This window comes from Arvicanthis niloticus, chromosome 7, assembly GCF_011762505.2.
Source record: "Arvicanthis niloticus isolate mArvNil1 chromosome 7, mArvNil1.pat.X, whole genome shotgun sequence".
NCBI lineage: Eukaryota > Metazoa > Chordata > Mammalia > Rodentia > Muridae > Arvicanthis > Arvicanthis niloticus.
Window position 1 is genome coordinate 47,114,825 of NC_047664.1, and position 20,502 is coordinate 47,135,326.

Here is a 20,502-nt window from a genome sequence, read left to right on the forward strand (position 1 = left end):
GCTGCCTCAGCACAAGGTGTAAGGCTACAGAGTTTCTTGTCCTGAACTGGCAGCTTCTCCTCAACAACCAGGAGCTGCGACATCTTTTTCCTCGGGTTTGTACACGGTGGCTGTAATGGAGCTGTTGTCCTCTAGAGAGTACGTAAACCCACTGCTGCACTTCCAGTTTGGATGGTCAGATGAAAGGTTTACCACTGAAACTAGCTGCTGTGAAATTCTATTTTAATTTGGAAGTACCTTGGCTTGGTAAGTAAAAGAAATATTTTATAAGGAAAACCTGCACAGCAGAAGGACAGTTGAGAAAGGAATAGAGACGGTAGCCTAGCTATCCTACTTTCTCTTCATTTTCCCCTCACGCTGATACATTAGCTGTCTCCAACCTTTCTATCCACCCCTGTTATGAACCAGTGCTGTAGATTTGATAGGCAAGTGAAATGTTGTGTGTCCATTTTGGTCATTCTTTTTTGTTAGAAAAAAATAAAGCTTCTGTTCATGAGAGATGTGTCAAAATGAGTTGGTGCAACTGGCCCAACCCAAGTCCTGTCTGCTCCGATGCTGTGGGGGTGGGGCAGCCTCAAATGTCAGAAAGCAGTCTGACCCCCCCTTGACCACTGGATTTTAGAAGTGTTTTCTTCCTTCCCACCTTTGCCTGACCTTTCAGTGCAGCAAAGAGCAGCACTTTCTGTTTTAAAGACTTCCCACTTGGCTCTAGTTAAACCAAAGCACTGCCAAAATAAATGTCTTTGATATATTTTCAGTTCCTTAATAATGTCAACAAGAACTTTAACTCAAGCTGGCTCTAGGTATTGATTTATGAAATATACTTTAGGGATAATCAAAGTGTAATTATACCAAAAGTAGTGAGATAGCTTTCTCTGAATGTCAGGAGCCTGGAGCCATCGAAGCTCTGCAGCACTAGGAGAAGAGGGCACACTGAAGCTCCTTGCGTCAACACCACTACCTTTCCCTTGTAGTGGTTGTTTTCCTTAGTGTTTCTTCCTTCCTGTTCTGAGAATGAACATACTGCTCTGGGTTGAAATAGGGTCAGGACTGTACTAGGAGGTCTGTAGGATTATTTAAGCCCTCTTACTCAGAATTTTCTACTTCTATGTCACAATCTGTACTTCTGATAGAGGAATAAACAGCTATTTTCTAGAAAAAAATAAAAATGCATATAGGAATATTTGAATAATAGAAATAAAGAACTTATTTTTAATTAATGTACTAAGGAAGCATTTAAGGGGGGCAGTTAACCCAAAAGTTGGTATATTGCATTTGGATGAAAAGATAAGAGAAATAATTTTAGAGGGAGCCAGTTTTGGAAGCTCAGTTGATGAGGTTTGGTGTATGCAATGTGTAGCTGTTTAGATTTATATGCTACTATATACAAAGAGTTAGTAACAGTTTAATATAGAATATATTATTTATTCATTTCCAGGATTTTCTTTCCAATAATCTTGTGGAGTGTATTGATTATCTACCTTCCACGTCTTTGATAATTAATTACAATAGTCACCAGAGAAAGGGCAGAATCTCTCAAGCATGAAAAACAATTATCAGTGTAGTAGCTCCACACAGGGCTAGCTGGCCATGGCTTCTGGACACCACGGCTTCTGTGTCTGAACAGCGTTAGCTTTGGTAGCTGCACTGGCATTATCTACTGTTTGTTTGTTCCCCACTTTGGTCACCTTGGGGCTGGCTACATGATAGCAGAGTTGAGTAGTTCTAGGACAGAATGTACTGCTTGTAAAACTTAATTTACAGTTCCAAAGAGGCTGCTATACAAACTATACCCTGCCATGTGAATTTTTAAAGAAAATAAAATACCAATAAATTTAATTTTAAGGAAAATGTACCTGGTAATTAAGTTTTCAAAGATGCAAACTGCTATCCAAGAATTGATTTCCTTTGGCTTTTTATCTTGTAAGAAAAGGGGGAAATTATTATTGAGGCAAAATAGCTTCAAAAATTGTTGTACATTAAGTAATAGCTCGTTTCCTTCTTTGGAGGAACATACCAGATAAGTAACTCCTTGTTCAAACTGGTGGTACTCAAGAGAAACCAAGCCTGAACCTACCTCTACTGTCTTGATACAAATCCTTGCATCTGTAGGCTATTTACGGCTTTCATCCTGGAAAATAGGAAGAATGTTCAGATTCCCATTAACTTTAAATATATGTACTTTCATATTTTTAAAATTTTACAATAATATTCTATATATAAAATTATGGAATGATTCATAAAAATTGAAGAATCCTGCTTAGAGTCAATCTATAAAATGATTAGCTTATCCCATACCCTCACATTATCATGCTGAGAAATGTTTGTTCTGAAGTTCCAGAATAAGTTCGAAATCTGAAAAGTCTAGCGCAACAGTACCTGAGTATGTTAGCAGAGCACCAACATCAGCGTCAGCATCAGCTTCTCTGACATGCATACATATGTGTGCACCCACACTGTCCACACAGGTACATAAGAAGGGGCAGGGCATGCATACATATGTGTGCACCCACACTGTCCACACAGGTACATAAGAAGGAGCAGGGGAAACAGCCAAGCTTATAGATAGAACAACAACAAAACCCATGTATTTTCTAATCCTTTTTAATATCAGTTTGAAATGTATAACTTTAATTATAATTGTTGCAAGGAGACTTAAGAGTTTCCTACTAAAATACCAACATTATTATGCATCCAGCTTAATTTTCCTAATGATTAAAATGATGAACTTGGAGTATCTTTATATATACTAATCTTTTTAATCAACAATCTATATATTCTGTTACTTTCTCTTTCAGATGAGTATTAAAATTCATTCTTTTTTTTTGACTTTTTTAAATACAATAGTCACTGTTTTCTAAAAATGAAGATTCTGGTGTGTGTGTGCCTAGTATGGGAAATGTTCTTAAGCCATTGTGTTGTATGGTTACAGTAAGCACAGTACTCAGTTACTGACTGGCTAGTATTGTTGCAGTGTGTTTGTTGCATAAGTATATGTATCATGTTGTAGTTCATAAAAATCTTAAGTCGCTTTAGGTCACCTCTTATTTCTCTTTAGATTCTAAATATTTGTGATGTCCTTTTTTATCAAAATGAAAGTCATTTAGACTTTTATTTATTGTATTTATTGTCCGTTAAGTTTGCATAAAATTACTTGAAAATGAAATTGTGTGCAAAATACTAGCACTATTAGTATGTCTAAATTCAGTCCAGCATTTGGATTAGTCATTTTAATTTCCCTGAATTTAAGCAGTTGTTTCTCTAATCATCTTATTCTCTTTAAAATATAGATTTCTTCAATAAAATAAAATAAGTTGGGCAATTAATTAGTGTACAACTAATACTAATTGGTATATATTTAATAGATATTGATTTATCAAAGGAAAAAAGGAAGGATGGGGAAAAAGGATGAAGAGAGGATAGAGGGAAGGGAGGGAGGGAGGGAGGGAGGGAGGGAGGAAGGAAGGAAGGAAGGAAGGAAGGAAGGAAGGAAGGAAGGAAGGAAGGAAGGAAGGAAGGGCAGACAAACAGGTTGAGTACCTCTAATCTGAAAATCCAAATTCTAAGAAATAGCAAAACAAGAGCCATTCCTGCCCCAAGTGTTCAGACATCTCTAAAAGATGGGATATTTGACCTATAATTTAAAGTTGAAGAATTTTTTTCTATTCATCTCAAAGAAAATATAAACATTTATTTCTTTTTGACCCTTATTTCTGCTAGCAAAGGAAATTTAGAAATTTAAATTAATAGTTACTCAGAATGGATGTCTTTCAGAACAATTAAAATTCAACTTTAATTGATGTTATCTGTTGAGTAATTCCTGTTTCCTGTAGGATCTTGCTTCTTTTGTTGGAACCTATAAGTTTTACACACTTACATCCAACATATATATATGTGTGTGTGTGTGTGTGTGTGTGTGTGCATATATATATATATATATATATATATATATATATATATATATATATATATATACCATCAGCCACAAACACAGTTCTCACCTAAAAAGGAAGAAAAGATAGCTTATGTGGGAATTAAATTTGAGTGGCCACAGCCCAGGAACACTGCTTCAGACTGCTTCTACTGATGGGTTCCAGTGTGGAAGACTTTATGTGGCTTTCATAGTAACAGAAATAAAATCAAGTAAACTGGTGGTAATAATCAGGCAGGGTAGCATGTAGGGGTGTGTGAGTAGGTTTGTTTACTTTGCAGATTAAAGAATTAAAAGGCAAGAAAAATTTGAAAGTCAAGCAAAACCAAATTTTATTAGAGTTTAAAAGAGAACCCTCAGAGAAGACAAGCCTTAATTTCAGCAGCTGCCCAGAGGAAGAGAAGCAGATAAGAGGAGGAAAATAGTCAGGACCTTTTAGTTAATGCAAAGTTTAGTAAAGTACACCATGAATAAGCATTTAGTGGGGAGAGAAGCTATAGAGAAAGAGTGAGGAAGCCTGACTTGCCAGAAAAGATGAACTGGCGCTGTTGGTGTGTCAGTAGGCATGTTACAGCAAAATAAGAGATGTCTGCTGTAGGTCTCAGATGCTGTCAGATACTTAGGGTCTGGTGAGCATAGGGAAAGGAAGTAGAATGGCATAGTTAGACCTTTCTGTGACTGGTGCATAGACCCAGCCAAAGTTGATGACATCCCATAAGGACTGTGCTAGATGGCAAGGGTTCTAGGAAGGAAAAGTATATTATCTCATTAAAGGGGTGACTATTCCACCAATCTCTTTACCATGGATTGTAGTAAATGTACCTTCTGAGGGTGGACTTTGGCCAGGTGATTGCCTAGCACAACTAGACTAGTCTGGTTATGTTTTGGATAGCTTGAAGAGTTAGGTCTCCACACAAGCCAGAGATTCCATCTTCTTGACCAGAAGAAACTAGTTTTCCATAATAGACTGGCGCTGTTGGTGTGTCAGTAGGCATGTTACAGCAAAATAAGAGATGTCTGCTGTAGGTCTCAGATGCTGTCAGATGAATAGTATTATCTCAGGGGTTCATTCTGCCTACTTTTTAGTCTCATTCAATGCTCAACTTTGTAGAATCTTTAGCATGGTGTGGCATTTTTCCTGTGGACTCCATTTTAGACTGGCTAGCTCATTGCCACAGGTATGTAGTTCATCCCTCCTTCCCCAGCCAGTTCCTCACAGGATGCCATGTTCCTAATTTTCTTTACTTATATCACATCACCATGGGTTATTTCAAAATGGTAACATGTTAATATTTTATGTATTTCTAGATTAAGGTGCATGTTATACAGAATGTATGCTTGTCGCTTTGTTCTAAAAATATATCCTTCATTTAATCTTCAAAGAACAGCTTGTCTGCATCGTTAACTTTGCTCCTTCTATAATACATTTCTGAAGACGAGGCTTCCTTTGATGTCTGTATCGTACTAAACATGGACAGTACACATATCACTGCATGTGACACCCACACAGCTTAGTGAAGACTGCTGCCATCACATATGCAGATAACCTCAAACACAGTTTTTATTTCTCAAAATTATCATTTCATTTTGCTTGATGGTTCTTTTCGCCTTCTTCCCTCCTGACCTTTGTCCGCTGCTTCTGTGCTAGTGCTGTTTTTGCTTCCTCCCTCTTTCTTCCTCCTTTCCATGATGACAGTCCCATGCCTTCCGTGCTTGCTGAGGAGCTGCCTTCTTCAGAGCTCTCTGGAACTTTCATCAGTTATAGTGCACATTTTTTTTCTTGGAAATCTGTTTTCTTGAAAAGATCACTCTCTTTTCTGTACTCTGTTTCCACCTTCTCTGTGCATTTGTTTCTGAGCACGCAATCAGTACTTGAGACTTTTCATGTGGTTTAACACATGCCCTCCTTGTGCCTGTGTTTGACAGTTACTCCTTTATATTTAGCCAACATATGACTCTCTTTGTCTCTCTCCTTTCCGTTGTTTTTCTTTTATTTCCCATCCCCTCTTTTTCTGCCTTCCTTGTAGTTTTGAGCCTCCCTAAATCTCAGCTGCTCATTTGTCTTTCTCGGTCATAGAAAGTTATATTTTTTCTGGGGGCTCTTGAACCCAGGTAGTTATTTGGTAGTGGTTGTTGTTTGCTTATTTGTTTTGTTGTGTTGTTTTTCCCCCACCTACTAAGTAAAACGTATTCTTTCAAGGATAAATTCTTTTATCTTCAAAGGGATTTTCTTTTACTCTGGCTCTGCATGTTCCAGCCAGGTGTTATCTAGTACCCTTGTAGATTTAAGAACTTTCCTTGGTATTCAGTGTGCTATTGCTTTCCTCTACTCTACTTCCTGTCAAGCATTTTGAGGCTTTCTTACAGATATGTGTCATCCTTAAATGTATAGATCTTACCTTGTGTATGTGTATATTTCTTGAGGATAAGGGTACTATATTTTATCAGGTCATTTTATCTTGTGAGCCATTCCATTTTATCTTGTGAGAGCATACAGGACATCAGCATTACTTCACAAGGTTGTACTTTTCACATGTGATAACTTGCTTCAAAACTATAGACAAGTGCAGCTTGCAGCTTTCTGTAGCATCTTGCTTTCTTGGTGTTTTTCTGTTTTGTTTCTTTCACAGTGTCCTCTTACCTGTTTGACTTAACGATGTTTCCTTTCTACCACCAGTTTCTAAAGAATCTTGTTGTACATTCAGACCTAAGTGCTTCTTATACATTAGCTTCTTGCTGCAATCCATAAAAATTTGAAATGAGCTAGTAGATTTATTCCTTCTTATGTGCTGTAGTTATTGTCATGTGACTCTTCTTTTCCATTTGTTTCTGGGGATTGGACTTGGGGCCCCATCTATATTAGGCAAGCATCTGCTCCCGAACCACTTCCATAGCTCGGTGACTTTATTTCTAAGTCATACTGAAATCACTTCTCTCTGTACTGTCTGTATTTCCATTCATTTTTATGCCAGTGTCATCTTAGTGTCTAACCCTTTAAGTTTGACATCGATATGTTTGACTTTATTATCACTTTTTAACATATGAGATTCAGTTTATGTTTGTTCTTATATTTTAGGTCGATCTTCCCTATTTCCAATAGATGATAGCTTGTTGGATGATGGTCACAGTGATCAAGTTGGTGTTTTAAACTCACCAACATGTTATTCAGCTCATCAAAATGGAGAACGAATAGAACGCTTCTCTCGAAAAGTTTTTGTTGGTGGGCTTCCTCCAGATATTGATGAAGGTAAGTTTATCCTGCTTTAAAATCAGACAAAAAACAAACAACAACAACAAAAAAAAAACCACCAGAGTAAAATGTAATTTTGAGCTGTTGAAATATGAAGGTATTGAATAAGTACTTTTTAAGGTCTAGTAGGTTTTTTTTTATCATATATATAATGCTACTATGAGTGTTTTAATAAAGGACACAGTGTTCTAGTCATATCAGTTTACTTAAAGATACAGAAACACAGTATAAAATCCAATAAAGTAGAAACAACATAAAATAGATTAGTATTATACAAATGATAGTAAATGTATAAAAATATACAATAAAGAAAAGTAACTTGAGGTAAACGTGTAAAAATATGTAAACTATTTTTGTAATGTTATGGAACATCTACTAATTCATTAATAGCCTACAGAGAAGATATTGCTAAATTTGTAGATAATTTTCAGCATGGTTTATATCTCTGCAAATGTATTCTGCATATTGTGACATATATTAGAGTAGGTCATTGAAATTGACCATATGGTACTGAATATAAGTGAAACTATCTGGCTTATGTTAACCTTGGTCTGTTTTACTGACATTACAGCTAGCCTTGTTTTAGTATATCTTATCCCAACAAAAACATGGTTTTACTTGTGACCACCAATAGCTGTTTCAGTTAACTTGATAATAACATGTTTTATTCCAATGCTAGTTATGATTTGGGTATACTACAAAGCTGTTAATATTCAGGTGAACTATGAAATGTTAGGATTCACATTGCATACATTAGTATAGCTAGTGTGCTGCTTAAAATGAATTTATTTAGATGAAAATGGCTAAATTTTACATGTTTTAATAAGAGCACTGGATATATTTCCTGTTGACATTATACTTAATCTTAAGCTTTTTGATGCTTTTGACATTAAAATTTCCAAGTACTTAGAAATATGGAGTTTCTTGGAATGAATCTTTGGAACTAATTTGTGATGCACATTCTGTCTCCTAAGATGAAATCACTGCCAGCTTCCGAAGATTTGGACCTTTGGTAGTAGATTGGCCTCATAAAGCAGAAAGCAAGTCCTATTTTCCACCAAAAGGTAAGAGGTATATTATTAATATTTGCTAGGTTGAATGAGAGCAAAAGAAATAATATCAATTATTTGGGGCTTTCTTTTAGAATTGATTGTAAGTACCTTTATATAAATGCTAGCGATTTATGGACCTGGAAGATGACTTATCCAGTAAAGGCTCTTTTCACACAAGCCTGAGTTCTACCGTAGATCCCACATAAAGATAGAAGGAGAGAACTGATTCCTAAAAGTTGTTCTCTGACATCCACATACACACAAATAATAAAATGATCTTTTAAAAAAGTTAACACTTTGGAGAGACTATTAGCCTGAGTTGAGCAAGGCAGAGTGATTCTAAGAGCTACTTCAGTTTACTTGAAGCCATTTAAGAATCAGAAGATTGACAGTTTCCTCATAATTTTCTAATGATCTAATGAGTTAAAATGAATATATGCTTGAATATTTCTCTTCCTAAAGCATTATTTTATAAGTAATTTGGATTCAAACTTACAGAAAAGTATTTTCAATGCTATGAGTCAAGATGCACATAAAATGACTCATTTATATTTTATACAAATAAAACCATTTAAGTACCTAAATATTACTAGGCACACACAAGTCTTCGGGTTATAGTCTGACACAGCATTGGGGAAATAACTGGGGGTTATTTCTAACTCACTGTCAAATACTGGTTTTGTTTTCCCTCTCCACCCCATCTCTCAAATACTGTTTTTAAACTCCCCTCTTAATAAAAAAGTAAACTGCCAGGAGAAGTAGCGAAACCTTCCAAGCAGGAGTGTGGGAAGGCCTGCCTCAGTGGGACTCCAGGAGCCCTGGAGACAGGCCCCCACCCTAATGAAATGTAAAAGCTGTACATTGAAGGAGGAAGTCAAACCAAGACACAGCCTACTGAATGGGAGAAAAATCTTTACAACTATACATGTGACATGGATTAATATCTGGACTATCCAAAGAACTCAAAATAACAGACCAACAAGAAAGAAAGCACATGACCCAACAAAAAAATGGACATAGGAACTAAAGAAATAGATTTATTCCTACAAATAAAACTACAAATGGCCAGCAAATCATTTTAAAAGCATTTGACAGTTTAATCATCAGAGAAATGCGGATTACAACTACTTTGAGATTCCATCTCACCCTAATAAGAATGATAATTAAGAAAACAAAAGACCGCAAATGCTTGTGGTGATATGGGAAAGAAGATCCCTCTTCACCTATTAATTCACTGCTGGGGACAGAGCAGACCCAGTGCAGCCACTAGGAAAGTCAGTGCAGTGGAGTTAGCACTTCATCTGGTTGTACCACCTCCAAAGTGCACCCAGATCTCACATCTCTCTAGCTGCTTCTGGTATTTCTCGTCCTCTTCTAAGCTCTATGGTCTGCTCTAGTACTTCTCTGTGTAGTGTTTCCTTGTCATGAGCTTCTGTCCTGGAATATTGCCTAATGCTTTTTGTTTTGTTTTGTGTTTGTATTTACTTATAATAATTTAATTATGATGATGGCTGTATCTTTCCTAGTGGCAAAATATTAAAAACTTCAAATATAAAATTTAAGGCATTTTAAAAATAAGTAATACTAAAATATTAAACATCACAAAATTTAAAAATTTTTACTTTAAAGTGTTATTTTAGCATATTGATCTAGAGGTTGGTTATTATAGAATATTTACAGAAATTTTTCTTTGAAACTTAGTTTATATTGAAATTAACTCCCTAAAAAAAACTAGTCCTTTTTTTTAAAGAATATTTATAGTTTTTCTACCAATTATAAATGACTCAAGTGTAGTTTTAATCTTGCATAGTCTTATCTATGGCAGTCTCTCTTGGTGCAGCTATGTTTAATGACTTGATGGTTTTTTAATGCAATCAAATACTTTATCAAATGCTGCACTTTTGTACTGCTTCAGAGCCTTGAGTTCTGAGTATACCTTGACCTCATAATCACCATTGTATCTTGGAATCAGAGGGATTGTTTTACTAGACTTGACTGTGGTAGTGTACACTGACTGCCATAGGACCCTGTCAGGGCTGCCATCAGTCTTTCTCCGTCTCTCTCTTTCTCTCTTCCCCTACTTCCCAAGTCTTTGTGTATGTTCCATGGGATATTGTGTTCTTCTGTGGAAGATAAGATGATTCAAACCTATTTGATGGGTTTTATTTATGTTTCAACAGTATTGAAGTTGAGGTAAAATCACTTGTTTGACATGCACATCACTTTTCACGGTTATTCTAGGCTATGCATTCCTCCTCTTTCAAGAAGAGAGCTCAGTCCAGGCGCTCATTGACGCTTGCATTGAAGAGGATGGGAAGCTCTACTTGTGCGTTTCCAGCCCTACTATCAAAGACAAACCTGTGAGTAAACACCACGTGACCCATGTCCTGTAAAGACAGGCTTTCAAAACAGGATTTTAAAATTATTGTTTAAGAATTTAAGACTGCATTTTTAAAAATTAAACAATAAAAGAAGTAAGAGCAAATGTAATTTTCTCCCTAGGTTCAAATTCGTCCTTGGAATTTAAGTGATAGTGATTTCGTCATGGATGGTTCTCAGCCTTTGGATCCCCGAAAAACAATTTTTGTTGGAGGTGTTCCTAGGCCATTAAGGGCTGGTAAGTAGAATCTCTGAGTCAGAAATAGTGGATTCTTATTTTCTTGACTTTGGAATCTATGGAAGTATGTATTTTTCTGCATTTGAATTATTAACTAAATTAGTATTTTAGATGAATGAATTATAAAGGTCTGTTTCTCAGTAACCAGGAACCAAAAATCTGAAGGATATCCAGTAGGATATAGTTATAGATGTGTAAATTTACTGTATATGTATTCTATATAGTATCATACCATCTGAAAGGCTAGTGATTTCTGTCTCTGAAAGCAGCCTCTTCAAGTCAGGGACTTACAAATTATCTAGTCACACATGTAAATGCTTAAGGAATTTGTTAGCTGCTGCAAAGAATGATGACTGAGAATAGAAGTATATATGTATGTGGCAATTGAAATATATATATATATATATATATATATATATATATATATATATGTGTGTGTGTGTGTGTACATATATGTTTATATATGTTCATGTTTAGAATATGCTATAGTGTGATATCTAAAAGATATATGAGCTGATAAAAATGATTTCTAGAGTTTGGCAGTAGGACCATTGGTGAGGAGTGTGTTGCTGACAAATGTTCCAAACCCTTGGAAGAGCATGTCTGGAAGTCTTGAGTGCAGAGCAGAGTATATTCATGGAGGGACTCTATAAAGCAGAGTGTCTGACCTGGGAATGCAGAGAATGATAGGAGAGATGTTAAAATATGTTTAAAAATATCAATAAAAGTTAGATCATGCAAGTCTAATGGACTAGTTCATATTTATCCTCAGAACAAGAGGAGTTTTTAACCAAAAGAGATGCATAATCACGTAGATTTCTGAAAGCCCACACGAGATGATTATTTATGAGGGAAAACAGGCTTTTAGTAAATACGGATAAGGGCCTCATGTATGGCAGCAAGGAACCAGGTGAACAAATACTTGAATACTTGGGCAGAAAACACAAGGCTGAATCCCATCTTCAGTCTGAAGCTGCTGGGTGGTTGCTTACCTTGTACGTAGCTGTGAGAAACAGCAAAGGAGGGCAGGTTAAAGAAGGTGGTGTCTGGGTTCTCAATATAAGTTTATGGCCCCATTCAGAAGTCTGAAGTAGAAATTTCAGTTAAACCATGTGGTTCTAGTATGGTGTTTTATAAAATAATTATTTCTAGTGGTTTGGAAATAAATGGGAGAGAAGGGATCAAAGACAAGCAGATAAGCTTTTTTCCATAAACCAAATGAAACATGATAGTAGCTTTTAAACACAAATGACTGATGGAAGTGAGCAGATTGGATTCTCACTGTGTTCTGAAAAGCAGCTCCATGAGATGATCTGTATGCTGGAGGTAAAAATAATGAAACTTGATCCTGTCTGTCTCTTTCACAATTGAGTCACCAAAAACTCATTGCAACATGTTTCATGAACTAGAGGAAGATTGTGTTTATGTGTGGTCCTTTGTAATGTGCTGTGTGTTGTGAGATCACAAGAAGTTGTCTGGTAGACAGTTGCTTTTATGAGTGTGGAACTCAAATTCCACAAATTTGTACAAATTCAGAAGCTTAAAGGTACAAACACAGGGGATACTTAAATACATATCATAGAATAGAGATACCCACTCTGGAGTATAGACAAAGGTATAGAGATGGAGCCTTAAGGTGTTCTGACATTGAATAGTGAGACTAAAAAGTCATCAGTGGAGTGAATTATCAGAGGAATGGAAAAATATTTCCAGACAAGGGAATAGATTAGCTATGATCAGGACTGCCAGCAGGGAGACTGAACACTGGACTTATCCAGAGGGAAAGTTGATCTTAACAAGAACAATTCAAGTGGAGTCATAGGCTGCTAATCTGATCATTAAGGTTGAATAGGCAGATATGAGGCCAGTCTGGCTACAGGTCTCTGCCATTGGTCACCAGAATGATTGAGCTGGTCTGGCCTCCCTCACCATGCAGTGGGTCCCTCCAACCTGCATTGCCTGTCAGAGAGGACAGGGTTTTCATGTAGAAGAGGACGATCCTTAAGGAAAAGGAAACTGCAGGTAGAAGTGAGAGTGAGAGAAAAGCTGCACTGCAGAAGGGAGAGGAGGCAAAGCTGCGCCCTTCTAGAAAGAAAGTGAATGAGAGATGCACAGAAAAAAGAGCTGAGGTTTAAAAAAGAACATGACACTGTTTCTTTGCCAGATTATAAGACAGTGCATACGGTGGTAATGAGTCTAACTTCACAGTAAGCAGGTGGTTTGGGGTTTATTGTTTTGGTTTGGTTTTTAAGGTTGAGGATATAACTCAGTGATAGAATGCCTGCTGGCACGTGCAAAGCTCTGGCTCTCAGGCTCTCTCCTAACAGCTGCTTTGTGTTAGCATTCTCTTGATTTGCAGTTGTTAATTTACTGTCTTCTCACCTTGAATGTGAACGTCTTTCCTTTTGAAGTGGAACTTGCTATGATCATGGACCGGCTGTATGGTGGTGTGTGTTATGCGGGAATCGATACAGATCCAGAACTAAAATACCCAAAAGGTGCTGGGCGAGTTGCTTTCTCCAATCAGCAGAGCTACATTGCTGCCATCAGTGCTCGATTTGTTCAGCTTCAGCATGGTGACATTGATAAACGTGTAAGTTACACACTGGGAAGTCATCTGTGTCTTACTTGTTACTTAGTAGGTGCTTTCACCATAAGGAGTTAGTAATATGGCCCAAACACTTTTAGCTCCCTTTGTCTCTTACTGGCATATCTGTGAAATGCAAATTTCTTGGTGAACTTTAAAGGCATTATAGATGTGATTGTAAAGCCATGTCAATTTTTTTTTTTTTTTTTTTTTTTTTTTTATCAGCCAGTAAGTCCCAACTACCTGCTTAGGTGTGGAGGCATTTTATACAAGCTTGTGCCCAAAACAAAGTGCTTGGAACCAAGCCTGGTGCCTACTATAATCTCTGGTAAACAGTTCTCTGTGCCACCTTCTAAAGTTATAACATGGGACGGAGTGCAAATTAGTCTTTGGGTTAAGGACTTCAAGTGTGCACAGGTGCTTAAAGAAATTGGGAAGTGCTAGTTAAAAGCTAAATTTTTCATTTATAAAAACTAAAATTCAGACACTGTATATATTTTTGTAAATCATTTAACCTAAAATTGAAAACATTAGTCCATTAGTAACATAAATTTGGGTCATCAGAGTAGCAGCTTTGAGAAGTCTTGTGAATGACAGCTGAAAGGCTGTCCTGCTGAAAAACTGAACACTGGTTACCATCTAAAACAGGAGAACAAGCTAATGATTTATGTACCTGTTTCATGCTAAAATCTGTGAATTGTACATAGCTGTTCTAAAATACTGACACCATACAGTCAGCCAGAGACAATAGCCTAGGAGTTTCGTTCATAAAGTTCCAAGACAGGCGCTGCAGCTGAAAGCATCTGCCACTGCTTCCCAGGGCATCCCAGGTCTTTCTTCATCCATGTGGAATTTAACCCTCCCAACCCCAACAGTCTATCACTCTCCGTTTAAACATGTGGAAGGAGGTCAAGAGAGTCTGTTATCTAGAGCCAGCTCAAATCAGACATCATTTGCTGAGTCAATCCTTCACAGTGAGGTTTTATTTCTTAAGAGTTTAAGAAGAAGTCTGGACATGCCCTGAATCTCATTAGCCACAGTTCTGGCTTGTTTGCAGCAGTTATTGCAAGCAAGGTGCAGCTATAACCTGCAGTGTAGAGGCTGCTGTAGTCCTAGGCTGGCTCTTGAGTTTCATCTGCTTATGATCCTAGAATAAAGGAAAAATATGAGAAGAAATTAGTTTTTCATAGTGAGCTGATAATCCCTTATGAGTTTTGCTCACAATTCAAAAGTATTAATGCTAGCATACAGATGTTTCAAAGATATTACAAAAGTAAGAGAAGAATGTCTTAAATCTTTAAAGGGACTTTTGTCTTTGGACAATATAGTAAACTAGCACTTAGCGACCCCTGAAGGAAATGTGTTGAAGTAAATAAATGAATGAGTGTTTAACTCCTCAAGCTCCCAGCCAGTTATAACATGAAACCTGATACACAATGTCGTCAGCACAGGAGCAAACTGGCTTGCATTTAGCCTCGTTCCTGGGGAAGTTGATTCCACAAGACACTGCCTACTGCCTCTTCTTTCTCTCGAACACTATGATCAGTTAAAATCATTCCAAATCTGTATTTCTGAAGCAGACTCCTGAGATTTTTTTTCTTGTCTGTTTCTAGGTGGAGGTGAAGCCATATGTGCTAGATGACCAGATGTGTGACGAGTGCCAGGGTGCGCGCTGTGGTGGGAAATTTGCCCCCTTTTTCTGTGCCAATGTCACCTGCCTGCAGTATTACTGTGAGTTTTGTTGGGCAAATATCCACTCTCGTGCAGGACGCGAGTTCCATAAGCCATTGGTGAAGGAAGGTGCTGATCGCCCACGTCAGATCCACTTCCGCTGGAACTAAGTATAGCAAACTGGCCTCCGTCTAACAAGAAAGGAAAGGGTGCATGTGGCTTACTGTGCTGAAGACACTGACGTGCAGAAGAAATAAGTGCATTCTTCTGCTTCTCACCCAGCTCTCGATACATGCATCGTTATCAGCAGCCAAAACACTACAAGCCTCTTGTTTTTCACCAAAACCCTACATCTCAGGCTTACTAATTTTTGTGATATTTTCATGTTAAAATAAAATGTTTTTTTGTATTTTCTCCAAGTTATTTTTATATGTAAAGTTAAAATTAGATATGAGAATGTTTTGCGTAGGGGCAACACAGTCTGCTGCTATATAGTGGGTGAAGCGTGCACTTATTTCTTAACATGGGTTTTTAACTTCAAGATCTGCCCCAGTACTTTACCAAAGGTAGCAAAATAATAGTGAAGATGGAATATGTCTGCTACAAATGCTTATTTTTATTGTTGCTGTTTTCAGTGTGTACATAAACTAAAAATTAGGGTTGATTTTGTTGCTCTCCATTTTGACTTGCAAGAAATAATACCTCAAGATAATCTGATTTATTAGCTATTTTTAAACATTTTTAATCACAAGCTGTATTAGCTTTGCTGCTATATAGGTGTTATGTGTAAATGTCACCTATTAATACGGGATTGAAAACGTTAGAGACACACTGCATTGCAGATGCAATGCAGGCAGCACAATATGGCCGGAACTGCCATAGTTTAGAATGTGAAACAATGCATGTTTACTTACCTGTGTCCACCATATGCATGCACTTGGACATTAACTAACGAGGTGAGGTATTGCAGATGTTCAAAAAGCTCTCTTGAATCTAGGTAGCATGAACAAATTAGAAAATTTGTTTCTTTACAAAAAAGCAAACTTGCATGCATTATTGTGACTTCAAGTTAAAAATGTTGTCCTACATGTGTACAATATGCAAATTAGTTTTAGATTAGAGAGTGCAGCCATTTTGTGATCTGGTCAGTAGTGGAATTCGATTTTATGCAGACTGGATGTAATATTTGTAATCCCTGTGCAATTTTGTGATGTGCGGTTCTAATTCATGTGCAGTGATATAGTATAGATAAAAGATTGAATAAAAGAAAAACACAGGAATTTTAAAGAAAGTTGATTTTAGCCCCTTTGATAGTTCATGGTTAAAACATCCTTTAAAAACCAAAGATGGCCAGCACACTGCTAACCAGTCACCGAATGTGAGACCCATAAAAAGCCCATACTTTAAAAGAGGGTTTTATAGAAGAACACAGAACTTTAGTGAAGTCAAAATGGAGATGGGAAAATATAACAGATGGCTAGTTGCATAAAATTTACCTTTAAGACAATGGTGAAATCTGGCTTAAATTTGCTTACATGTTTGACCTATGTATATGGGGTCTTCTGTCTAAACTGGGGTCACTGTTGCATGGAGCATTGTTATTCTTAATGGTTAAGAATTGCTTTTTTAAAACTTTGATGAAGGAATTTCAGTAATGACTTTGCTTGCATTTTTTTTCTTTTATCCTTATTGAGGGAGTTGCGTGGAAACATGCACAGTTCTGACCTAGAACATCGTTCGTTCGTGGTGGTTTTCCTCTTTAGAGCATCCTAACAGCAGCTAGCCGCTGTGGTAATAATGTAGGAGTTACCCTGCAGTCGAAGCAAAGCACCCCACATGGTAAATGTTGTTTTCTGTTGTTGTTGTTATTGTTGTTGTTTTATTTTTTTTAATGCAGAACTAAGATTTTTGACTCTAAAGAGAGAAAATTGCAAGGGTGTGGCCTGTGTAGCAAACCCTTGGGACAATCCTTCACATGAGCAAAGTGCTGATCTCAACATTGGTTGTCGATGGTATGCTTTTTTGTACTGTAAAAATGCGTGGTTCATGTCTAACTCTGCTGTTTTATTGTGGTTGTGGCTCAAGTTTTTAGTGTTGACGTTGACGCTGTTTTCAGAGGAACTCTTTACTAAGTTATCTGTCCGTGTCCCAGCTGTTTCTCCCCAGGACCCTCCAGAGTCTCTGGAACATTCTTTTCTACCCTCGCCCTGCCAGACCTTGATCCATTTTGACATTTGTTATGCACTATTTTTATATCTCTGTGAGAGATTTTTCCAACAGTCAGCTATTTTATGGCACCCTTTTTTTGACTGATGACATCTCCTTTGCTATACCTCAATTTTTGGAATTTAGAAAAGAAATCAGTAGTTTTGCAATGTTAATTATTTAGATATTTAATTTCGCAGATTTTTAAACTTTATTTTCATAATTTCTGCTTAATGTTTAAAACTGAAGAGCCTTTTCATGTATTAAATAATGAACTCTAAAATAAATTATATGATAAAATAATTGGAGATGCCGAAAATCATTTCCCCTTCTTAAACGGAAGTAAATATTTGAAATGAAGGGAAATGTAAGAGAAACACCTCCTCCTACCAGGGTGAACATGACAGAAATGCTGGTTCTTGTCACCTTCATTCCTGTTAGGACAAAGCTCATTGGTCTTATACTGTGTCCCTCCCTGCCTCTCCCCTACCTCTGATTTGTCTCATTTTCTGTTTGTTTGGGGATTATTTTTCCTTTTATGTACTACATTCTTATTTTCTAACTGTTAAACACTGTATTAGAGTTTTTTTTAATTTACAGATCATATTTATTTTACTATTTTTGTAGAAAATTATTAATTTTGATTGTATTTTTGTATTTTCAAAGCTTCTTCATTTGTGTTCCCTAAATGTTCATATTGCTGCCCAAAAGTATGAATGACTGTGGAGGAAAAAGTACTTTAAAAATCCACACTTTTTGTTAAGAAGGAAACATTTAGCATTTATATATTTGTGTATGGAAAACACTTGATATTTTATCCCTGTTGCATCTGGCTGCACGAGCCTCTCCTCAAAGATGCCACAAAACTTGAATATAACACATTTTGGAAGGCTGACTAACCTCGATTCTGTGTTGTGATGTGCAATACTGTTTCTAATGTTTGTATAAAGATACAGTGTAAACCTTTTTAATGCAAATTTATTTTTTTCATTGCATATTTTGCAGACTTTATCCACAGTGTCATTTTTTACTGTCAGAAAAGATGCCCCTTTTGTCATTGCAACTATTTTTTAAACCCAGAAATCTTTGTACTGATGTAAATGATTGTAGTTATTTTGGATAGTGTTTTGCTAACAAAAGGAGAGACTTTTTTCATGCATATTTCTATTTTGTTTTTTTGGGTTTTATTTTATTTTAATAGTAGTAAAATACTTGGAATAATTTTTCATATTCTTGTCATTAATATTATTTTGTATTTTTATGTGAAAATATATAATTTTATGACACTAATTGCTAAAGTTTATTTTATGTTGAATTATTTTTGGAGCTGAAATCTTTGTAATATTAAAGCAACTAGTTTCTAATTCCCAGTTTCTGTATAGAATCGCACAAGTGGTTTATGGAGTGTTTGGATTGTAACTATAAATGGTTCTTTGATATGCAAATTAATATTTTCAGTTGATTTTATTTTATATTCCTAATGGGGTGTTAAAGCCGTTTTTTATTTTTTTCTAAATAAAAAGAGAACCCATGCTTTTATGGACACTAGGTAAAACGCCTTCAGCTTAAAATTTTTGTTAAATAATTTAGTTTATTTTATTGTTATCTTCCAGGTGTCTAAATCTCCAGTCTGTCTGTTGTACTGGTAATTTAACTCTGTAATGGAATAGTTTGCTGCCAACTATTTATATTAAGTAATTTTTAAATATTTGTAATATTGTTGACTGACTAATAAACTATTAAGTTATTGGCATACCTGTGAAATCTTATTCTTCACGTCACACCCTTCACACTGTCAGGAGCAGTGAAATTGTAGTTTGCTCAGAGGCATCAGTATCTTAAGAAAGCTCAAGCCACTCCACAGTTTAGTGTACAGGTGGGAGCGGCTCCAGGAACTAGCTGTACAGGATTCCTCAGGATTTCAGCCTGGAAGCCACATTGTATCCATGCCCCTCCCTGCACCTAGCCCTACCTTAGATATCTCTTGCAGCACCCTTGAAGTGTTACCTTATCTGACTTGATGCTTTACTCCAAAAACAGGTAAGACAAGGCTTGCTAGATAGTACAGATGCTGAGAGTACTGATGCTCTTCAGGGGACTCCACTGTGGTTCCCAACACCATGCTGGACAGCTAAAATACTGCCTGGAGCTCAGCGGAACTGGGCCAATGGCATACACGTGCCCATACAAGCTGACATACAAATAAACCTTTAAAAATGAAGTTAATCAGGCTGGTAAACAGGTCTAGTGGTGGTGCTTTAGATTCACAGTGCTAGCACCCAGTAGTCGCTTTCTCCTTGTTCTCTGCACATCCCATGGATTCTTCAGTGCTCTGTGTAGAGGAGGAACAAGAAAGAGACACAGAATGAGCAACCGGAGGCCTGGTTCCCTTATCATAAAGTTGAAGTTCCATCATGAAGCCAACATATGAAGCCATGATTCTGGGATATGTGAAAGGAAGAATTATTAGTTTTTTGTTAGAAAGTGTGAGCAGTAACCCATCGTAGTAAAGATTTGTGCTTGTTGTAAGCATATAGGCTCCTAGAGAGAATAATAGGTATTTGAAAATAGAAGTCTGTATTTTCAAGGCATCTACACCATGCCTCCCAACAAGGCTCAGGGTTATCACAGAAGAAGGAGCAGTGAAACTCAAAGAGGGACTAAGAAGTGGTTTAGAGAACTTGGCTGTAGTTTCAGAGAACCTGAGTTTGGTTTCCAGTTACCATATTGGGCAGCTCACTCCCTGCTGAAACTACCATTCTAGGGGATCCTGGGTTTACTTGACTCTGCAGGCACCTAAACACATGTGGAACACACACACACACACACACACAGAGAGATACACAAAACATGGATAAAAATGAAAATACATTTTCAAACATGACTGTAGAAGCTGGGAGTTTGAGAGGAGTGAGGAGAAACTGCCTTTTGCACAGAAGAGGACCATTGTCCTTGTAAACTCATAGGAGAAGCAGTTGCAGGCAGAAGATCAAGCCAGCCGGTTGAGAGAGGGAAATGGAAGGAGATTCACAGTGAGTTGGAGGGGAGGGGAGGGAGTGAATATGATCCAAAAATACATGGATAAATATTCAAAAATAGTGCTATATTCAAAAAGTAAAATTTGGACCGGCAGAACTGACTCAGTGATGAGCACTGGGCTCTTCTTACCGGAAGACCGGAATTCCATCC

At 36.9% G+C, this 20,502-nt stretch overlaps 1 protein-coding gene across 6 annotated transcripts in view; it reads left to right on the forward strand.

The window, feature by feature from the left end:
- Cpeb2 (cytoplasmic polyadenylation element binding protein 2) overlaps nucleotides 1-19,066 on the forward strand; it is a 53,276-nt gene extending 34,210 nt beyond the window's left edge. For all 6 annotated transcript variants that reach the window (XM_034508546.2, XM_034508548.2, XM_034508547.2 and 3 more), the window contains 6 exons: nucleotides 7,008-7,178; nucleotides 8,156-8,245; nucleotides 10,475-10,593; nucleotides 10,736-10,850; nucleotides 13,262-13,443; nucleotides 15,051-19,066. In XM_034508546.2, the coding sequence (XP_034364437.1) occupies nucleotides 7,008-7,178; nucleotides 8,156-8,245; nucleotides 10,475-10,593; nucleotides 10,736-10,850; nucleotides 13,262-13,443; nucleotides 15,051-15,278 (905 nt within the window). In that variant the 3' untranslated portion in view covers nucleotides 15,279-19,066. The remainder of the gene's footprint in view (nucleotides 1-7,007; nucleotides 7,179-8,155; nucleotides 8,246-10,474; nucleotides 10,594-10,735; nucleotides 10,851-13,261; nucleotides 13,444-15,050) is intronic.
- Nucleotides 19,067-20,502: the final 1,436 nt, after the last annotated feature.